The 14356-nt window shown below is 41.0% G+C and overlaps 1 protein-coding gene across 1 annotated transcript in view; it reads left to right on the forward strand.

Moving 5' to 3' along the window:
• The window catches only part of C6 (complement C6), a 56083-nt gene extending 42031 nt beyond the window's left edge, over positions 1–14052 (forward strand). Inside the window, exons 15-18 of the mRNA XM_090276145.1 lie at positions 435–623; positions 6912–7002; positions 7866–8107; positions 13311–14052. Of these exons, the coding sequence (XP_090132271.1) occupies positions 435–623; positions 6912–7002; positions 7866–8107; positions 13311–13492 (704 nt within the window). The 3' untranslated portion in view covers positions 13493–14052. The remainder of the gene's footprint in view (positions 1–434; positions 624–6911; positions 7003–7865; positions 8108–13310) is intronic.
• The last annotated feature ends 304 nt before the right edge of the window (positions 14053–14356 follow it).

Consider the following 14356-nt stretch of genomic DNA (forward strand, 5'->3'; position numbering starts at 1 on the left):
TGAAATGAGATTCAAACCAGGCTCACATGGGGACTCCATACAGTTATTATGGGACCCCAGGAAGCAGAAATGAGACTCGCATCCATTCCAATGGCCTGCCTCTGAGTCTCTCACAACATGGTGCCTTGCTTTGGGGCAAACCAGAGGGAAGAAGAAGAGGTCCCAATAATGCAATGGGAGTTGGAAGTCTCTGAAGCCAGATCCTTAGCTAGGGAACCTCAGATAATGGAGCTAAAGGGAGGTTTGCAGGGGATGCCTGGGATCCCCGCCCCCCCCCCCCCCCCCCCCGGTTTTCTGATCACAAGGCGACATTAAAGCAGAGCAAATGCAATGAATCATAGTAAAATTGCCTCTTGAGTTGTATAAAATCTGCCCACATCCGGTGAGTATTCTGAGCCCCACTAAACATGTCGAAAATGCTTCTCTTCCTGCAGGGATGCAATGCCTCAAGCCCGTCGTGCCGAGTGTCCTGACACTCGCCCCGTTTCAGAGAGTGTATGAAATTGGTGACTCCATTGAGCTAACGTGTCCCACAGGCCTTGTTGTTAATGGGCCATCGAAGTACACGTGCACGGAGGATTCCTGGACACCAGCCCTTTCAGAGTCACTCACCTGTGAAAATGGTGAGGAGCAGCTCAGAATGCTGGGGTCTGGTAAGGGGGTGCCTCCCACGATTGGGAGGATAGCATCTCCCAAGGCGCTCTTCTGTGAGTGTGTTTGGGGAGGCCAAGGCCAGCGTGTGTAGATGACGAGGTTGTAGGTAGGTCATCTGGTGTAGACAGAGAGGCCAGGTAGAAATGAGAAACGATTGGTCAAGTGGACATATTCAAATTTCTGAAATTGAGGTCATTTTTCTTTTTCCAGATACTTCAGTATTTTGAGGGATTGCCAGTTCACTCGTCTAATGAAATCAGAATTGCCGATTAACTGAGAATCTGGTTAACGTGGAGGGCCATAAAGAATCAGTGCCACTGCTTTTGAATTATGTGAGCACTTTATTTTAACTTGAAACATAGGAATACACATTTATTCACCAATTTTCTGATGTAGGACCAGACTCTTATTACTTCTCATGAGGCTCCTAATTTGAGTTCCGGGACTTCTTCCTCATATAAAACAAATGCATAATATCCCCACACCATGTTCTCTCAGGCCAGTTACTCTAAAACTATAGTTTTTAGCTCCAGGTTGGGCACTTCCTTTAAAAACACCCCCCTTCACGTCCTATTCCCTGATTCTGATATCATTAAACTAGAGAGGGCGCAGTTTTCACTCTTTGTTTAAAATCTGTCCTAGCTAATCTGCATGTGCATAGAGTTGATAAGCATTGTCTTAAAAGCACTTTTAAAGCAAATTAACTACAGAATGCTTTGCAATTTTATGTATTTTTCTTATTCTTTCACAGTACTCTTATTTACAATTCAAAACAGAATTTCCCGAATTACTTTAACTCATTCAATGCGTTCCCTTAGCTGTTATAAAAATAACTGTCTTTTCTGTTCTTATTTCACCAGTTGATATATTTAATCAACTTACACATTTACAATAACAATTGGCATAAATAGATTTGGAACAAACCAAGCTGACTCTTGGTAAATCTGTCGTTCTACTGGTGGGAGCAGAAGTGTGAAGCTGTGTACGAGGAACCACAAATCTTTTCTTTTTTTTTATTTGTGATTACATTTTATTTTTTATTTTTGGATTTTCAATTACAGTTGTCCCATTTTTCCCCCATGGCTCCCCCCCACCCAGCCCACCCCTCTCCCACAATCATATCCCTCCCCGTTGTCCATGTCAATGAGTCATTTATACACGTTCCTTGACTAGACCCTTCCCTTCCTTATCCCCCTTCTCTCCCTCCCCCCTCCCCCCTATTGACTGTTATTCTGCTCCTTGTCCTATTTAGTTCGTTTGTTTGTGTTGTTCTTTAGTTTCCTGTATTAGGTGATATCATATGGTATTTTTCTTTCTTTGCCTGGCTTATTTCACTAAGCATAATTCTCTCTAGTTCCATCCATGTTGTCGCAAATGGCAGGAGTCCCTTCTTTCTCTCTGCTGCATAGTACTCCATTGTGTAAATGTACCACGGTTTTGTGATCCACGCATCTACAGGTGGGCAATTAGGTTGTTTCCAGCACTTGGCTATTGTAAACAGCGCTGCTATGAACATAGGGGTGCATAGGTTCTTTTGAATTAGGATTTTAGGATTTGGGGGGTATAACCCTAGCAGTGGAATCGCTGGTTCAAAAGGCAGCTCCATTTTTAGTTTTTTGAGGAAATTCCATACTGCTTTCCACAGTGGCTGCACCATCTGCGTTCCCACCAACAATGCACCAGGGTTCCCGTTTCTCCACATCTTCGCCGGCACTTGTTGTTTGTTGATTTGTTGATGATGGCCGTTCTGACCAGTGTGAGGTGGTATCTCATTGTGGTTTTTATTTGCATATCTCTGCTGGCTAATGATGTTGAGCATTTTTTCATGTGCCTATGGACCTTCCGTATGCCCTCTTCAGAGAAGTGTTTGTTCAGTTCCTTTGCCCATTTTTTAATTGGGTTGTCTGTTTTCTTGATGTTGAGTCATATAAGCTCTTTATATATTTTGGAGATCAGTCCCCTGTCTATGATGTCATTGGCAAATATGTTTTCCCATATGGTTGGTTTCCTTTTCATCTTGCTGATGTTTTCTTTTGCTGAGCAGAAACTCTTTAGTTTGATGTAGTCCCATTTGTTTATTTTTTCCTTTATTTCTCTTGCCTTGGGAGATATATCAGTGAAAATGTTGCTATGTGGGATATCTGAAATTTTCCTGCCTATGTTTTCCTCTAGGACTTTCATGGTGTCACGGCTTACATTTAAGTCTTTGATCCACCTTGAGTTTATTCTGGTGTGTGGTGTAAGTTGGTGGTCTAGTCTCATTTTTTCGCACGTCCCTGTCCAGTTCTCCCAGCACCATTTGTTAAAGAGGCTCTTCTCACTCCATTTTATGTTCCTTCCTCCTTTATCATATATTGATCGTATATTCCTGGATTTATTTCTGGGCTCTCTATTCTGTTCCATTGATCTATATGTCTGTTCTTATGCCAGTACCAGACTGTTTTGATCACAGTGGCTTTGTAGTATTGTTTGATGTCTGGTGTTGGGAACCACAAGTCTTGATGTTCAGTGTCAGACAGGCAGCTGGCATAGAGGGACCAGCCGGCAAGTCGGTTACTTAGATGGAGGACAGTTAAACAATTAACAGAGCTTCTACAAGTCATGTCTTCTAAATGTCTCATCATCCTTGTTCAAATAATGTCTTCTTTTTAATCAGAGAATCCTTAAGGTTGTATGTGAGATCAGATATGATTAGGCCCATTTTGCTTATGAAAAAACAGGAGGCGCAGAGAAGGTAAATTAGACCCAAGTTTGGGTCAAGCAGGAACTGTGCTAATTCCTCAAGTTCTTCACAATCTTGCCTTCTTTGTCCTCTTCTGAGTTTTTATAATGTGTGAAGGAAAGGGGAAAAGTTAACCTGTTCCATAACCCTAACACTATTGCTAAAGAGATCTCATGAAAATTTGTAAGAACTTGTGGTAAATATAGAAGTTTGGCCTCAATTCACTCCTAGTCATATGTGAGAGGGATAGAAATATTTGAGACTCACAGGCTTCAGAAAATTAAGATTCTTGGGGCACTTTAGGCAGCAACCTCCTCTCTATGTAAATAATAGCTCATGTATACACACACACACACACACACACACACACACACACAGATGCATGACTCTGTTTGAAAAGGCAATTGAATTTATAATCCAAACTGAGGGATAATGAGATGTTATACATCTAGATGATGGAAATCAATATCCTCTCTTATATACTTTCTCTTCAACAACATTGACAAAAATGATTGGCGAAGGAAGTCACAGAAAGAAAAAAAAAATCATCAGTGAAACTGAACACCCTTTCAGTGTGGGTGGAGCTGTGAAGTCAAGAGACTTTCAGGCCATTTGTTGGTCAGGGAAAGGCTTTCAATCCTCTCAGCACGAACAAATGAGATGCTGCATGCCTCACAGCAGAGCTCTCAGATTCCTCTGAGAAATTGACACCTCCAGGGGATCCCCTTGCCCTCAGACCTTTGCACATGGTGATGTTCTTATTTCCACGTTGCTCACACACTGTACTGGGGCGTGTGGGCCACTGAGGCCAGTTCTGGATTCAGCCTGACTCGGTGAGGGCGCAAAGACTCCTTGCATGTGATTGCTGACAATTTCAGCTCCCTAGTGATGGAGGAATGCTCTGTGCCCCTTCAAAGGTGGTTCTCTTCAGAAACAATGTGTGGCTTGGGGTCCCTCCCTGATTTATTTCCAAAGGGCAAAGAGATATAGCTATATAAGAAAGCAAAGTAACATGATCGCATGTCCGTGGAAAGCTTAGGATCTGACATCTAACCAGTGGCTATAGGTCTCCATATTTGTGCAAATTCTGGACCCGCTTTCACCAGATGGAATGAGGGTCCTACTAGAGTAGCAGGAAATGGCAATAGCAGCAGGGAAGAAAACCAACCAGTTTTTTAAACCTTTCTTTTCGCCTCTAACATAAACCTCCTTCCTTTCTCAAACCTAACTTGATTGGCTAAGAGGAGAAACTAGGAACAGGGTCTCCTGGTCTGTCATCTAATGTGGCGGAATATAAAGGTAGCTGCCTACTGCCCTCCTGTGACAATCACTTGCTTGTAGGGGACATTGTGTTTCCGTAGATGCCTGATTAGTCAGATTCGGTCCCAGGAGGTGTTTCATCCCTCAGGCTCCAGAGGTCCATTCCAGGTCCAATTCAACCACTGAATGAGCCTTAATGTAAGCCAAGATAACCAAGATTCCCCCTTCCTTATGATATACCTGAGTGCTCTTCTCTCTACATTAATTTCCCTTCCTCACACACACACTATTCACTGCTCATCTTTGGTCACGTGTCATTTCCTTATGGATCTTCCTTACATTTCTCAGTTATGGTCTTGTTTTATGTGATCTTCCAGAACCACATTCTCTTTCTTCAAAACACCCATCTCAGCCTTTAAGTGTGAACCCATTACTATGATTATGATTAATGTCTGTTTTCCCACTACCCTTTAGATTCATAAAGAAATGGACCACTGCGATTTTAGTCCTTCATCTTTTTTTTTTTTTCCATCATAATATCCTAGTGCCCAGAATATCATGCAGGTATAAATAGCTACATTTGGTGATACATTTCTGCCTTGATTCTTCTTATAAGAATATCAGAATTGCAGGCCATGGCTGCCCTGCATCCATCTGCAGAATTATCATCATGATTATCTGCATTGCTAAATGTAACAGACAGTATTTTGGTCCTCATCTTTCTTGACTTCTCAGCAACATTCAATAGTGTTGACTGTCTGCATACATGTCCTTTCTGTGGTTTCCAAGATATGACACTACCTTTTTTAGATTCTACTTCTCTGGCTATTGCCCTCTACGTTTGGCAGGACCCTCAAGGAAATCCAGCATTTAATGTTGGAGCTCCTCAAGGCCCCAACCTGTCTCTCTACCTGTACTGAGCGCTCCTGCTGGGGAGTCTCACTCCTACCCATAGCTTTGATGCTCCTCCCTATACTAATGACACATACAAATCTTCAGCACAGGCTCCTCCACTGAGCTCCACACTGGAATATCCAAATTTCTATATACAGCAGTCCCCCTCTATATTGCGGTTCACTTATCGTGGCCTCACTGTATCGCGGGATTTTTAAAAAATATTATATTTAATTATTTATCACGGATTTTTCGCTATGTCGTGGGATTTTGCAGTACTGTATACGTATGTCGTTAAAGTGATGTAGGTTTAAGAGTGTAGAATATGTTTAAGAACATCAGTAGTGTTTATAAAAGTGTGGAACAGGTTAATAAGGGAGTGGGAAAGGTTAATAAGGGACTGGGAATGGCTTATAAGTGTGTGGGGAGGGTTTATAAAGCCTTAAATATATATAAATACTAAAATATATGTAAGGGTCCTACTTCGTGTATTTTGACCTATCGTTCCACTGCTTATAAAGACAGCAGTCCTCCCAAAGCCCTATAAGACCCTGCCCAAGGCCATATCTTGGTCCATGCTCTTATTTTGAAGCACTTCACCCTGGTCTCCAGTTCTAGGAAAGTCACATGCTGCCACTCTCAAGCACTTCAATGACTGATGTATCCTTTGCTTTGAAAACGTCCCCTTTTCTCTTCTCATTTTACCCTTCCTAACCTCTTAGCGATGTCAGTTTTCTTGGCAAATGCTTTCTCTTTAATAGCATTAAGAAGGACAGCAATTCTATTTGTATTCTTGTGTTTTTTAATTTTATTGATTTGAGAGAGAGAGAGAGAGAGAGAGAGAGAGAGAGAGAGAGAGAGACATCAATTTGTTGTTCTACTTATTTATGTGTACATTGGTTGGTTCTTGTATGTGCCCTGACTGGGGATCAAACTCACAAACCTGGTACTTCTGGATGACACTCTAACCAAACGAGCTACCCAGCCAGGACTGTATTTTTTCATTGATATCTGTCTACCTCCATAAGACCATAAGCTCTGGGAGCATAAATCTGGGTAAAATTTTGCTTAATACTCTACCCCCAAAACCTAACATAGTGCTGGAAATATCATAGTGGCTCAATAAATATTTTAAACACAAATGAACAGAAAGTGCTACTTTTTTAGTTATCTGAACTCAATAGCAATTTTAGGTTGAAAAGTGACTGCTCATGAGAGCCAGAAAGGACCTTTCAGATGGAATATTACATGACGGCTTATTTGGAAAAGCCAAAATGAATGCTCTAAGTGAAAAAATAAATGACCTTTGCTCCTAAATTCAGGTGTATCACTTAGAATCTATACTGTGCACTGTTCTTCACTCATTTTTTTCTTCTTTTAGATATTCTGGGCAAATTAAGGGGCCATTGTCCACTAGGACAAAAAGAATTTAGATCTGGATGCGTTTGTATGTCCCCAGAAGAAGACTGTAGGTAAGAGATCCTCTGTAGACTGTGTGTGGGAACTGGGAAGATCAGTCTAGTATAGCCAGCTGGACGGAGGAGCTTCTTGAAGCATAAACATGAAACATATTCATTTTTCCAATAACTGATAGCCTCTGTGTTCAGTTGAACTCCTTCCCCCCCACTGGTTGCACGTTTTCTCATCATGTGTCTGCTCAGTTCCCTGAGTTTTCATGGATTTTGTGGATTTAAGCAGTCCTATTTTTATTGGAAAGACTTATTTCTGTCTATTTTAAAACTTCAGACTCAATGATCTCAAAGCCTTCCTCTTTCCCAACATATAGGGCAAAGTCCTGAGTCCAAAAGCTTGGAGGAAGTAGTATGAAGACACACACACATGGACTCACATGGGCAAGGTCAATGGGGTCTATTTTCAAACTGTAGGCAGGAACTGAGCTGGACTCAAATAGGCAGAAAGGAGAGACTGCTCAATGTTGATTGGGCAGGGCATGGGATGGCAGCAAAGGAAGAATAATCTTACCAGTTTGGAAAGTGAGCAATACAGTTGTCAGGTGATAAAGAAGGATTAGCGGGATGGGAAAATAATTCTAGAAAGGCAAGTTGATTGGAGTCAAGATATGGAAGACCTTCGTTACAAGAATTTAAGAACACAGATTTTAATCCAAAGGCAATTGTCAATGATACCAAGACTAAGATGAAATTTTAGAATGATGAATCCCAGAGTATGCAAAGGGACAGAAAGAAGAGAAACCGGAGGGTGGGGGAGTAGAGTAAAGATAACTAGGTATTAAGGTAATATATTTAACTGGCTAGACACCATTTCTCGTTTTCTGCTCTTCATGTATAAATGCCTTCTTTCCTCTCTTGGGCAGCCATTATTCAGAAGACCTCTGTGTGTTTGATTCAGATGCCAACCGTCACTTTACTTCTCCGGCTTGTACGTTTTTGGCCAAGAAATGTTTAAATAATCAGCAACTCCATTTTCTACATATTGGCACCTGCCAAGATGGTCCCCAACTAGCCTGGCCTCTTGAAAGGGCAATACTTTCATTCAACAGCACAACGGAAGAACCCTGTGGCTATGACACCTGCTACGACTGGGAAAGGTGCTCAGGTAAGGTCCTGGGGGGACCACCTCCCCAGAACACTCTCACCTAAAATTCATCTCAGCCAGCGTAGCTTACTTGCATGTATATACTCTCTCTTAAAATTAACTTTTCCTTCATCAGAAATGACTCCATTTTAGTGTAAAAAATGTATGAAGTGATTTAAACAGAAGAGAAAAATAGGACCCATCCACAATTAGAAATAACTGCTTTAACCACTTTGGTGGAAATCTCCCTAATCTTTTTATCTCTGCATACACTATCAGCACAGTTAGACGCCATGAGGAAGAGTACCCATCCTGACTGCATAGACCCGGCACCCTTCCCTACTCCCAGCTTTGGAAGGCACGAGTCTACATTACCTAGGGTTCCCTTCGGCATTGGGGACCAGCCGGGGCCAGCACAGGTAGAGTGCCCTGGGCCTAGACTGGGTTCCCCATGGACACCGACTGCTGAAGCAGCTTCCTCAATTTTGTTTTACATCCTGTTGTAGTGCCTGGCCCTAGCCAAGGCTGGCATATTATTCAGGCAGGACACCCTGAACCCAGACAGGGTCCCTTAGGGACTCAGGCTCTGTTTCTCTCTGTGGAACATTCTCGGACCCTCTCCCACTTCTCTCCTCCACCATGCATGGGGTCAACCAGATGTTCTAAGGGATCCCATCCATAGAGTCATCCCTGGCTCAGAGCTAGATCTCATTACCAGAGAGCACCCTGCTGAGCCCCCACCAGCAGGGTAACATCTCTCAACATTGCCTGGGATTGGACTGCCAGTTTGGTACTGACACTCTCAACCAGAGCGGCTTTAATCATTTATACAAAGAAGCATTCCTTTAAAAAGTGTTCTCCGGGGGTGGCCCTGATTATATTTCAAAACTTTTTTAAATAAAGTAGGATCATACTCTACATATTATTTTACTTATTGCTGCTTTTTACTTATATCATGAAACTATTTCCATATCATTGCGTATTATTCCACCGCATATTTTTTAATGTCTGCAAAAGCTTGTATGGACACTTTGGGATTTAGTTAACCAGTCTTCTGCAGGCATTTAGATTTGCTCAGGTTGTTTTGCTGTTACAAACAGTGCTGTGATAGACAAATCTATCACAGAAAAATTTATCATGTAAGATTATTTTCTTAGAGTATATCTTAAAAAATGGAATTTCTAGTCAAATACTATTTTAAATTATAAAGTCTGTTGTATCAATTTGCTTTCCAGAAATATTTTTACTATATTATATTTCTATCTACCGTGTGTGATAAGGACTGCCCTCCCACTCCCTCACCAAACCTGGGCTTACCACTCCTTTGTATCTTTGCCACTTTGATACTTAAGAAGTGACGTTACACTTCCATTCTCTGTAAGTGTAATGGTGGTTTGCATTTTATTTGCGAATTGCTTGGAAACAGAAACTCCACAGCAGCACATCTGCTCTGAGATAAAGTTTGACCCTGAAATAGCCCAGATTAGCTTCCTATAATACATAAATATGGGTTGGGGGTTAGAAGTGAACAGAACTCAAGTAGATTTCCCTTGTGACACTCTTCAAAAACTTACCTTAAAAGGGGTATAAATTATGCAATAAAACCTTGTTAAATTGTTACATCTAACTTTTGCTAAAGCCACCTTATTTGGGGGGAGCAAAACAACCTCACCGTTCCCTTTGACTCCTCTTTCACTTCCCAGCCCAATGTTCCTCCACTTAGTCCTGGAAAAGGGGAGCGGTCCCTGTCACCCAAATAAAGTTCCGTCCTGATCTTCATAAAAGCCGATGATCAAGGTCCAGCCCCCTTGACAGGTGGCAGGATTGAACTCATGGCAGAGGGTAGACACAGGGGCCATGGTCAGCGGACCATCTGATGGTGGCAACTCGGAGGGTCGGTGTGGGGTGCTTCCAGCCTCCGAGCCATATGTGAACAAAGCGATTCCACTGTGAGAGACAGCAAACCAGGGCCCCATATGTGCATCGCCAAATCCTACTCACTACTAACTCATCTCATAGATTAACACGACTGTTCATTCTTTCACTGTTGAGCCAATACCATTATCCAACTGCCATCTCTCTCAGACACAGTAATTTGTGGTAGGAAAAAAGCTGACAGTCTTATGCAGCAACATTTTATATTTAAAATATGAACTTTTTCTTTGAAAATGTATAGTGTTAAAACACCATTGTCAAGAATACATACATAAAATAAAAGGAATTTGGGCAGAAGATCAAATAAAAATGGTCCCCGTCTGTGCTATAATAGGTAGCTCAGGCATGCAGGGATGTGTTTAGTGTTAACTTTCCTTCCTCCTTATTTAGCACAGAGAAAGGCCTTCAGGGAACTCTTCTACTGCAAAGTACTTGTGTTTTTATTTTTTGTTGTTTTTCCACAAATTATTCTTTTTAAATCTGTCTGAGTAACAAATAAGGCGCGGCTCACAATTTCATAGAAATCTGTCTTTACCATTAGTTCTTTGATTTATATATATCTAAGTCCCAGGAGTCTAAATTTATCTAAAAGAAAGAATATAAAATGTTTGAATATACCAATTTTGCTCAACTTAGCAGAATGTCTTGGGGTAACCACACTAAAATGTAAATATTAATAAGAGATTTATGTTAATTAAAGAATTCTTTGATCCTGCACACAGTCAGAAAACAGAAAGCATCTTCTCCCCTGTAGATATGGCCTGCCTCCTGCAGCCTTCTATAATTAGAGAGCAAAATCAGTGTCGCAGAGAATTCAGTTCAGGTAGCACTATAGAACACTGTCAGTGTGCACACCACAGCATTTATAAAGAAATAGAAAGCCAAAAATGCATTTTATACCTAACCCACTCATGGCAAGTTGGGAGATGATTAATCTTGAGTCGAATTGTATGTCACTGTGATTAAATTTTGTTCTTGATTACTGTGTACTTTACTAATTTCCTTCTTTCTAAACTGCAATAAGAAAAAGTTTACAATTGAACTTCAAAGTAACACGAAGTTCACTTTTCAAAAGTTAGAACACAAATAATTTTGAAAGGAGCCTATTTTTATGAATGTTAAGTGTTTTGTCTGGATTTCAAAAATACCCACCATCGACCACCAAGAGGGGACGAGTTATTCAGAAAATAGCCATTTGTTAGTCAATATGTGGAAGTCACTGTACAGAGTATGGTGAGATGTCTGAAGTTAAAGGACTTTGTACACTTAAATGTCCTACACGGCTGGGGGAGCAGCTTTACACGATTATTGCATGAATGCGTCTGATGGACGGCCATATGTAACAAGAGCTGCAGGAGGGATAAATACTTCTGGCCCGCAAGGATGTCATCAGGTTGAAAGCAGGAGAACAGAGTGTTGAGGGGTGGATGGATGTAGGTGACGGGCAAGGCCCCTGGTGCTGGTACTCTGAAAATAACCTTGCTAAGAGCATTGAAGACACCACTGTTCTAAGAGCAGTGGTGACTGTGGCCTTTCCAGAGACCAGACAGTGTCCTGTCCTTCACCATGTCCTGTCCTTTCCAACAATGGACAAGACTTCCCACATCTCAAATCTGCTCTTGCTGGTTAACAGAGGTCATAGAGGGGAAATGCATGCTTCCTCGTGAAATGTTCCTACCAAGGGCAGAAGGCCTATGCATGTGAGTATCTCCCCACTTCCTTTCCCTATTTTCTCCCATCAGTTGAGACACATGGGTTAGAACTAATATCCACCTAAAAGAAGCTACTCATTAATCAAATCCCTGCTGATTCTCAGCCTGAGTCAGATGTTTTGGCAAGATGAATGATCTCAGATCCATCAAATTCATTTCTTTTTGAATATGTATGTCTGCATCTGAAATTCAGAATTTGAAATCAATGAATGAAGCAGAATTAATTGAGTGTCACTGTAAGAACTGAGTGGGACAAACAGATGGATAAGCCACAGTTACTGTTCTCAAACAAAGCACTTGTAATTGTCTCAGGAGAAAGACCTATGAAAAGCTAACTAACAAGAAAGTATGAAAATGTCAGATATAGTACCGACAAGTTTACACTGTTAAAGTTCAGTTAAATAAAAGATTGATATGGGGGTGAGTGGCTATGAAATGCTTCATGGAGGAGGTAAGACTTGTAGAAACTGGGCATATGAGGGAAAGTAGGAAAAAGCACATTCATCTGATTTAAAAAAAAAAAGGGTTGAGAATGGTATGGGCAAAAGGACAAAAATGGGAACACCTTTTGGAAGGAGAGTGTGGGTTACTCTACCTGGAATGGAGAAAGCAGGAAAGATAAAGTTGCAAAGGGAAGTTGAGGCCAAGCTGTGAAGGACCTTGAACTTTGATTAAAACATGTATGTAGATAAATGAGTCTGTGATTTAATATACTTGACTTTGGTAACTTTATTCCTATATGATTTTTTTTTTCTTTATTGAATTTATTGTGGTGACATTGGTTAATAGGATCATGTAGATTTCAGGTGTACATTTCTATGTTACAAGGTCATGCTTAAATGATTATTTTAATACTATTTCATAAACACATAACTTATATGAACTATGAAGTGATTAGGTGGTTTTGAAACTAGGCCTCGCTTATAAGAGAATTACCTAGTTTAACTGACATAAATAACCAAGGAATATCTTAGAAAGAAATAATAAACAAATATATAGAGTTAGGTTAAAGAGTTCAGTCTATGAGTCATTTAGGATTTAAAACCTGCCTTTACCACTTACTAATGTGGGACCATGGACAAATCACTTAACATCTCTTAGCTCATTTTCCTCATCTCTATAATTAGCCTGCTAACATGTATTTCATATACTGTTGTAAGGATTAAATGAAATAAAGCATGTAAAGTGCTTGGCATATTATGTGGGGTTTATAGTACATGTTCAATAAATGGTAAGGATAAGTGTACTTTGGCAGTGCCGTGAGAAGAGAACAGAAAAGACTGACTGAAGACATTGTAGAAATGGACCGACAGGATGGAACTGATTGGATGTGGGCAATGAGCAGAAGGAGGGGTCAGAGGGAGCCCCACTGCTGCATCTCACTGGCTGGCTGTGCATTCTCCTCTCTCACACCCAGGCCACTCCCTTCAGCCACAGTTGGGTGTTTCTGGTCATTGCCTTTGTTTCTGCTTTGTCTTTTATGGCCACCAAGGAGCTTGTCACTCTGGAGACAAGGCAGTAAAATCCAACCCTGGCTACTGTGGTGAGTCACATGGTCTCTCTCTTTCTCATTTCAGCCTCCACTTCCAAATGTGTCTGTATGTTGCCCATCCGGTGCATCAAGGGTGGAGACCAGCTCTACTGCGTCAGAATGGGATCCTCGATGAGTAGTAGGACAGTGAACATCTGTGAAGTAGGAGCTGTAAGATGCACCAATAGGAAAGTGGAAATCCTGCATCCTGGAAAGTGTGTGGCTTGACACAGTGACTGATAAACAAACTTACTGTCCAAAACTAACCCCTACAAAAGGCCATTCTTGTGCAAACAGCAGACTTGCATGCCCAGAAGTTACTGACAAATTCTTTTGTGTTAGTCTCTTATTGTTATTCTCCCCTGCCTCTCTTGCCTTAGCTTCCCCTCCAGTTCCAGCCCTGACATCCTGTAGCACATCCCTAGGTAATATCTTTCATATTGGCCTAGTGAACCCTTCTGTTCATGTTGCATTAAAATGATAGCACTTTAGAGGACCTTATGAAGCCTGTGGTATTAAGCATCCTCCCAAATAGAAATAAGAACAAAAACCATAATTTTCTTCAAGTCAAACACAGAAATCTAAAACAACCTGTAAAGTACATTCTTGAAACCCAACCTTCCCACATTCATTCAACAAATAGTTTTGAATGTCTACCATGTGCCAAGTACTGGTTAAGGTGCTGGCGAAACAGCAGTGAATGAAACAAGCAAAATCGTCTGCCTTCATGAAACTCACATTCATGTGGAGGAAGATATACAGAAAATAAAATAAACACAACAATTACACGCTGTGTTTGATGGTGGTAATTGTTATGAAGAGAATAATACAGGGAGAGGTGAGTCTTATCCTTAAGCCTCATCTTATGCAAGGAAGTATTCCAATAGGAGTAAGCATCACAGTAAGAATGATTGGACTCAACTGGAAATTGTTTAGAGTGGTTAATAAATTTCTGGAGTTTCAGTCTCTTGGGAAGAACAAAAGAGATTCTCTTTGCCTCAGCTAAAGTGCATCACAAAGTTTTAAGCCAAAGCCTGTCCTGGATGGAAAATCATCAGAGAATTTTCAAGGAATAATTTTTAAAGTACATCG

The sequence above is a fragment of the Furipterus horrens genome, unplaced genomic scaffold (assembly GCF_987537825.1).
Source record: "Furipterus horrens unplaced genomic scaffold, mFurHor1.1.pri manual_scaffold_5, whole genome shotgun sequence".
Lineage (NCBI taxonomy): Eukaryota > Metazoa > Chordata > Mammalia > Chiroptera > Furipteridae > Furipterus > Furipterus horrens.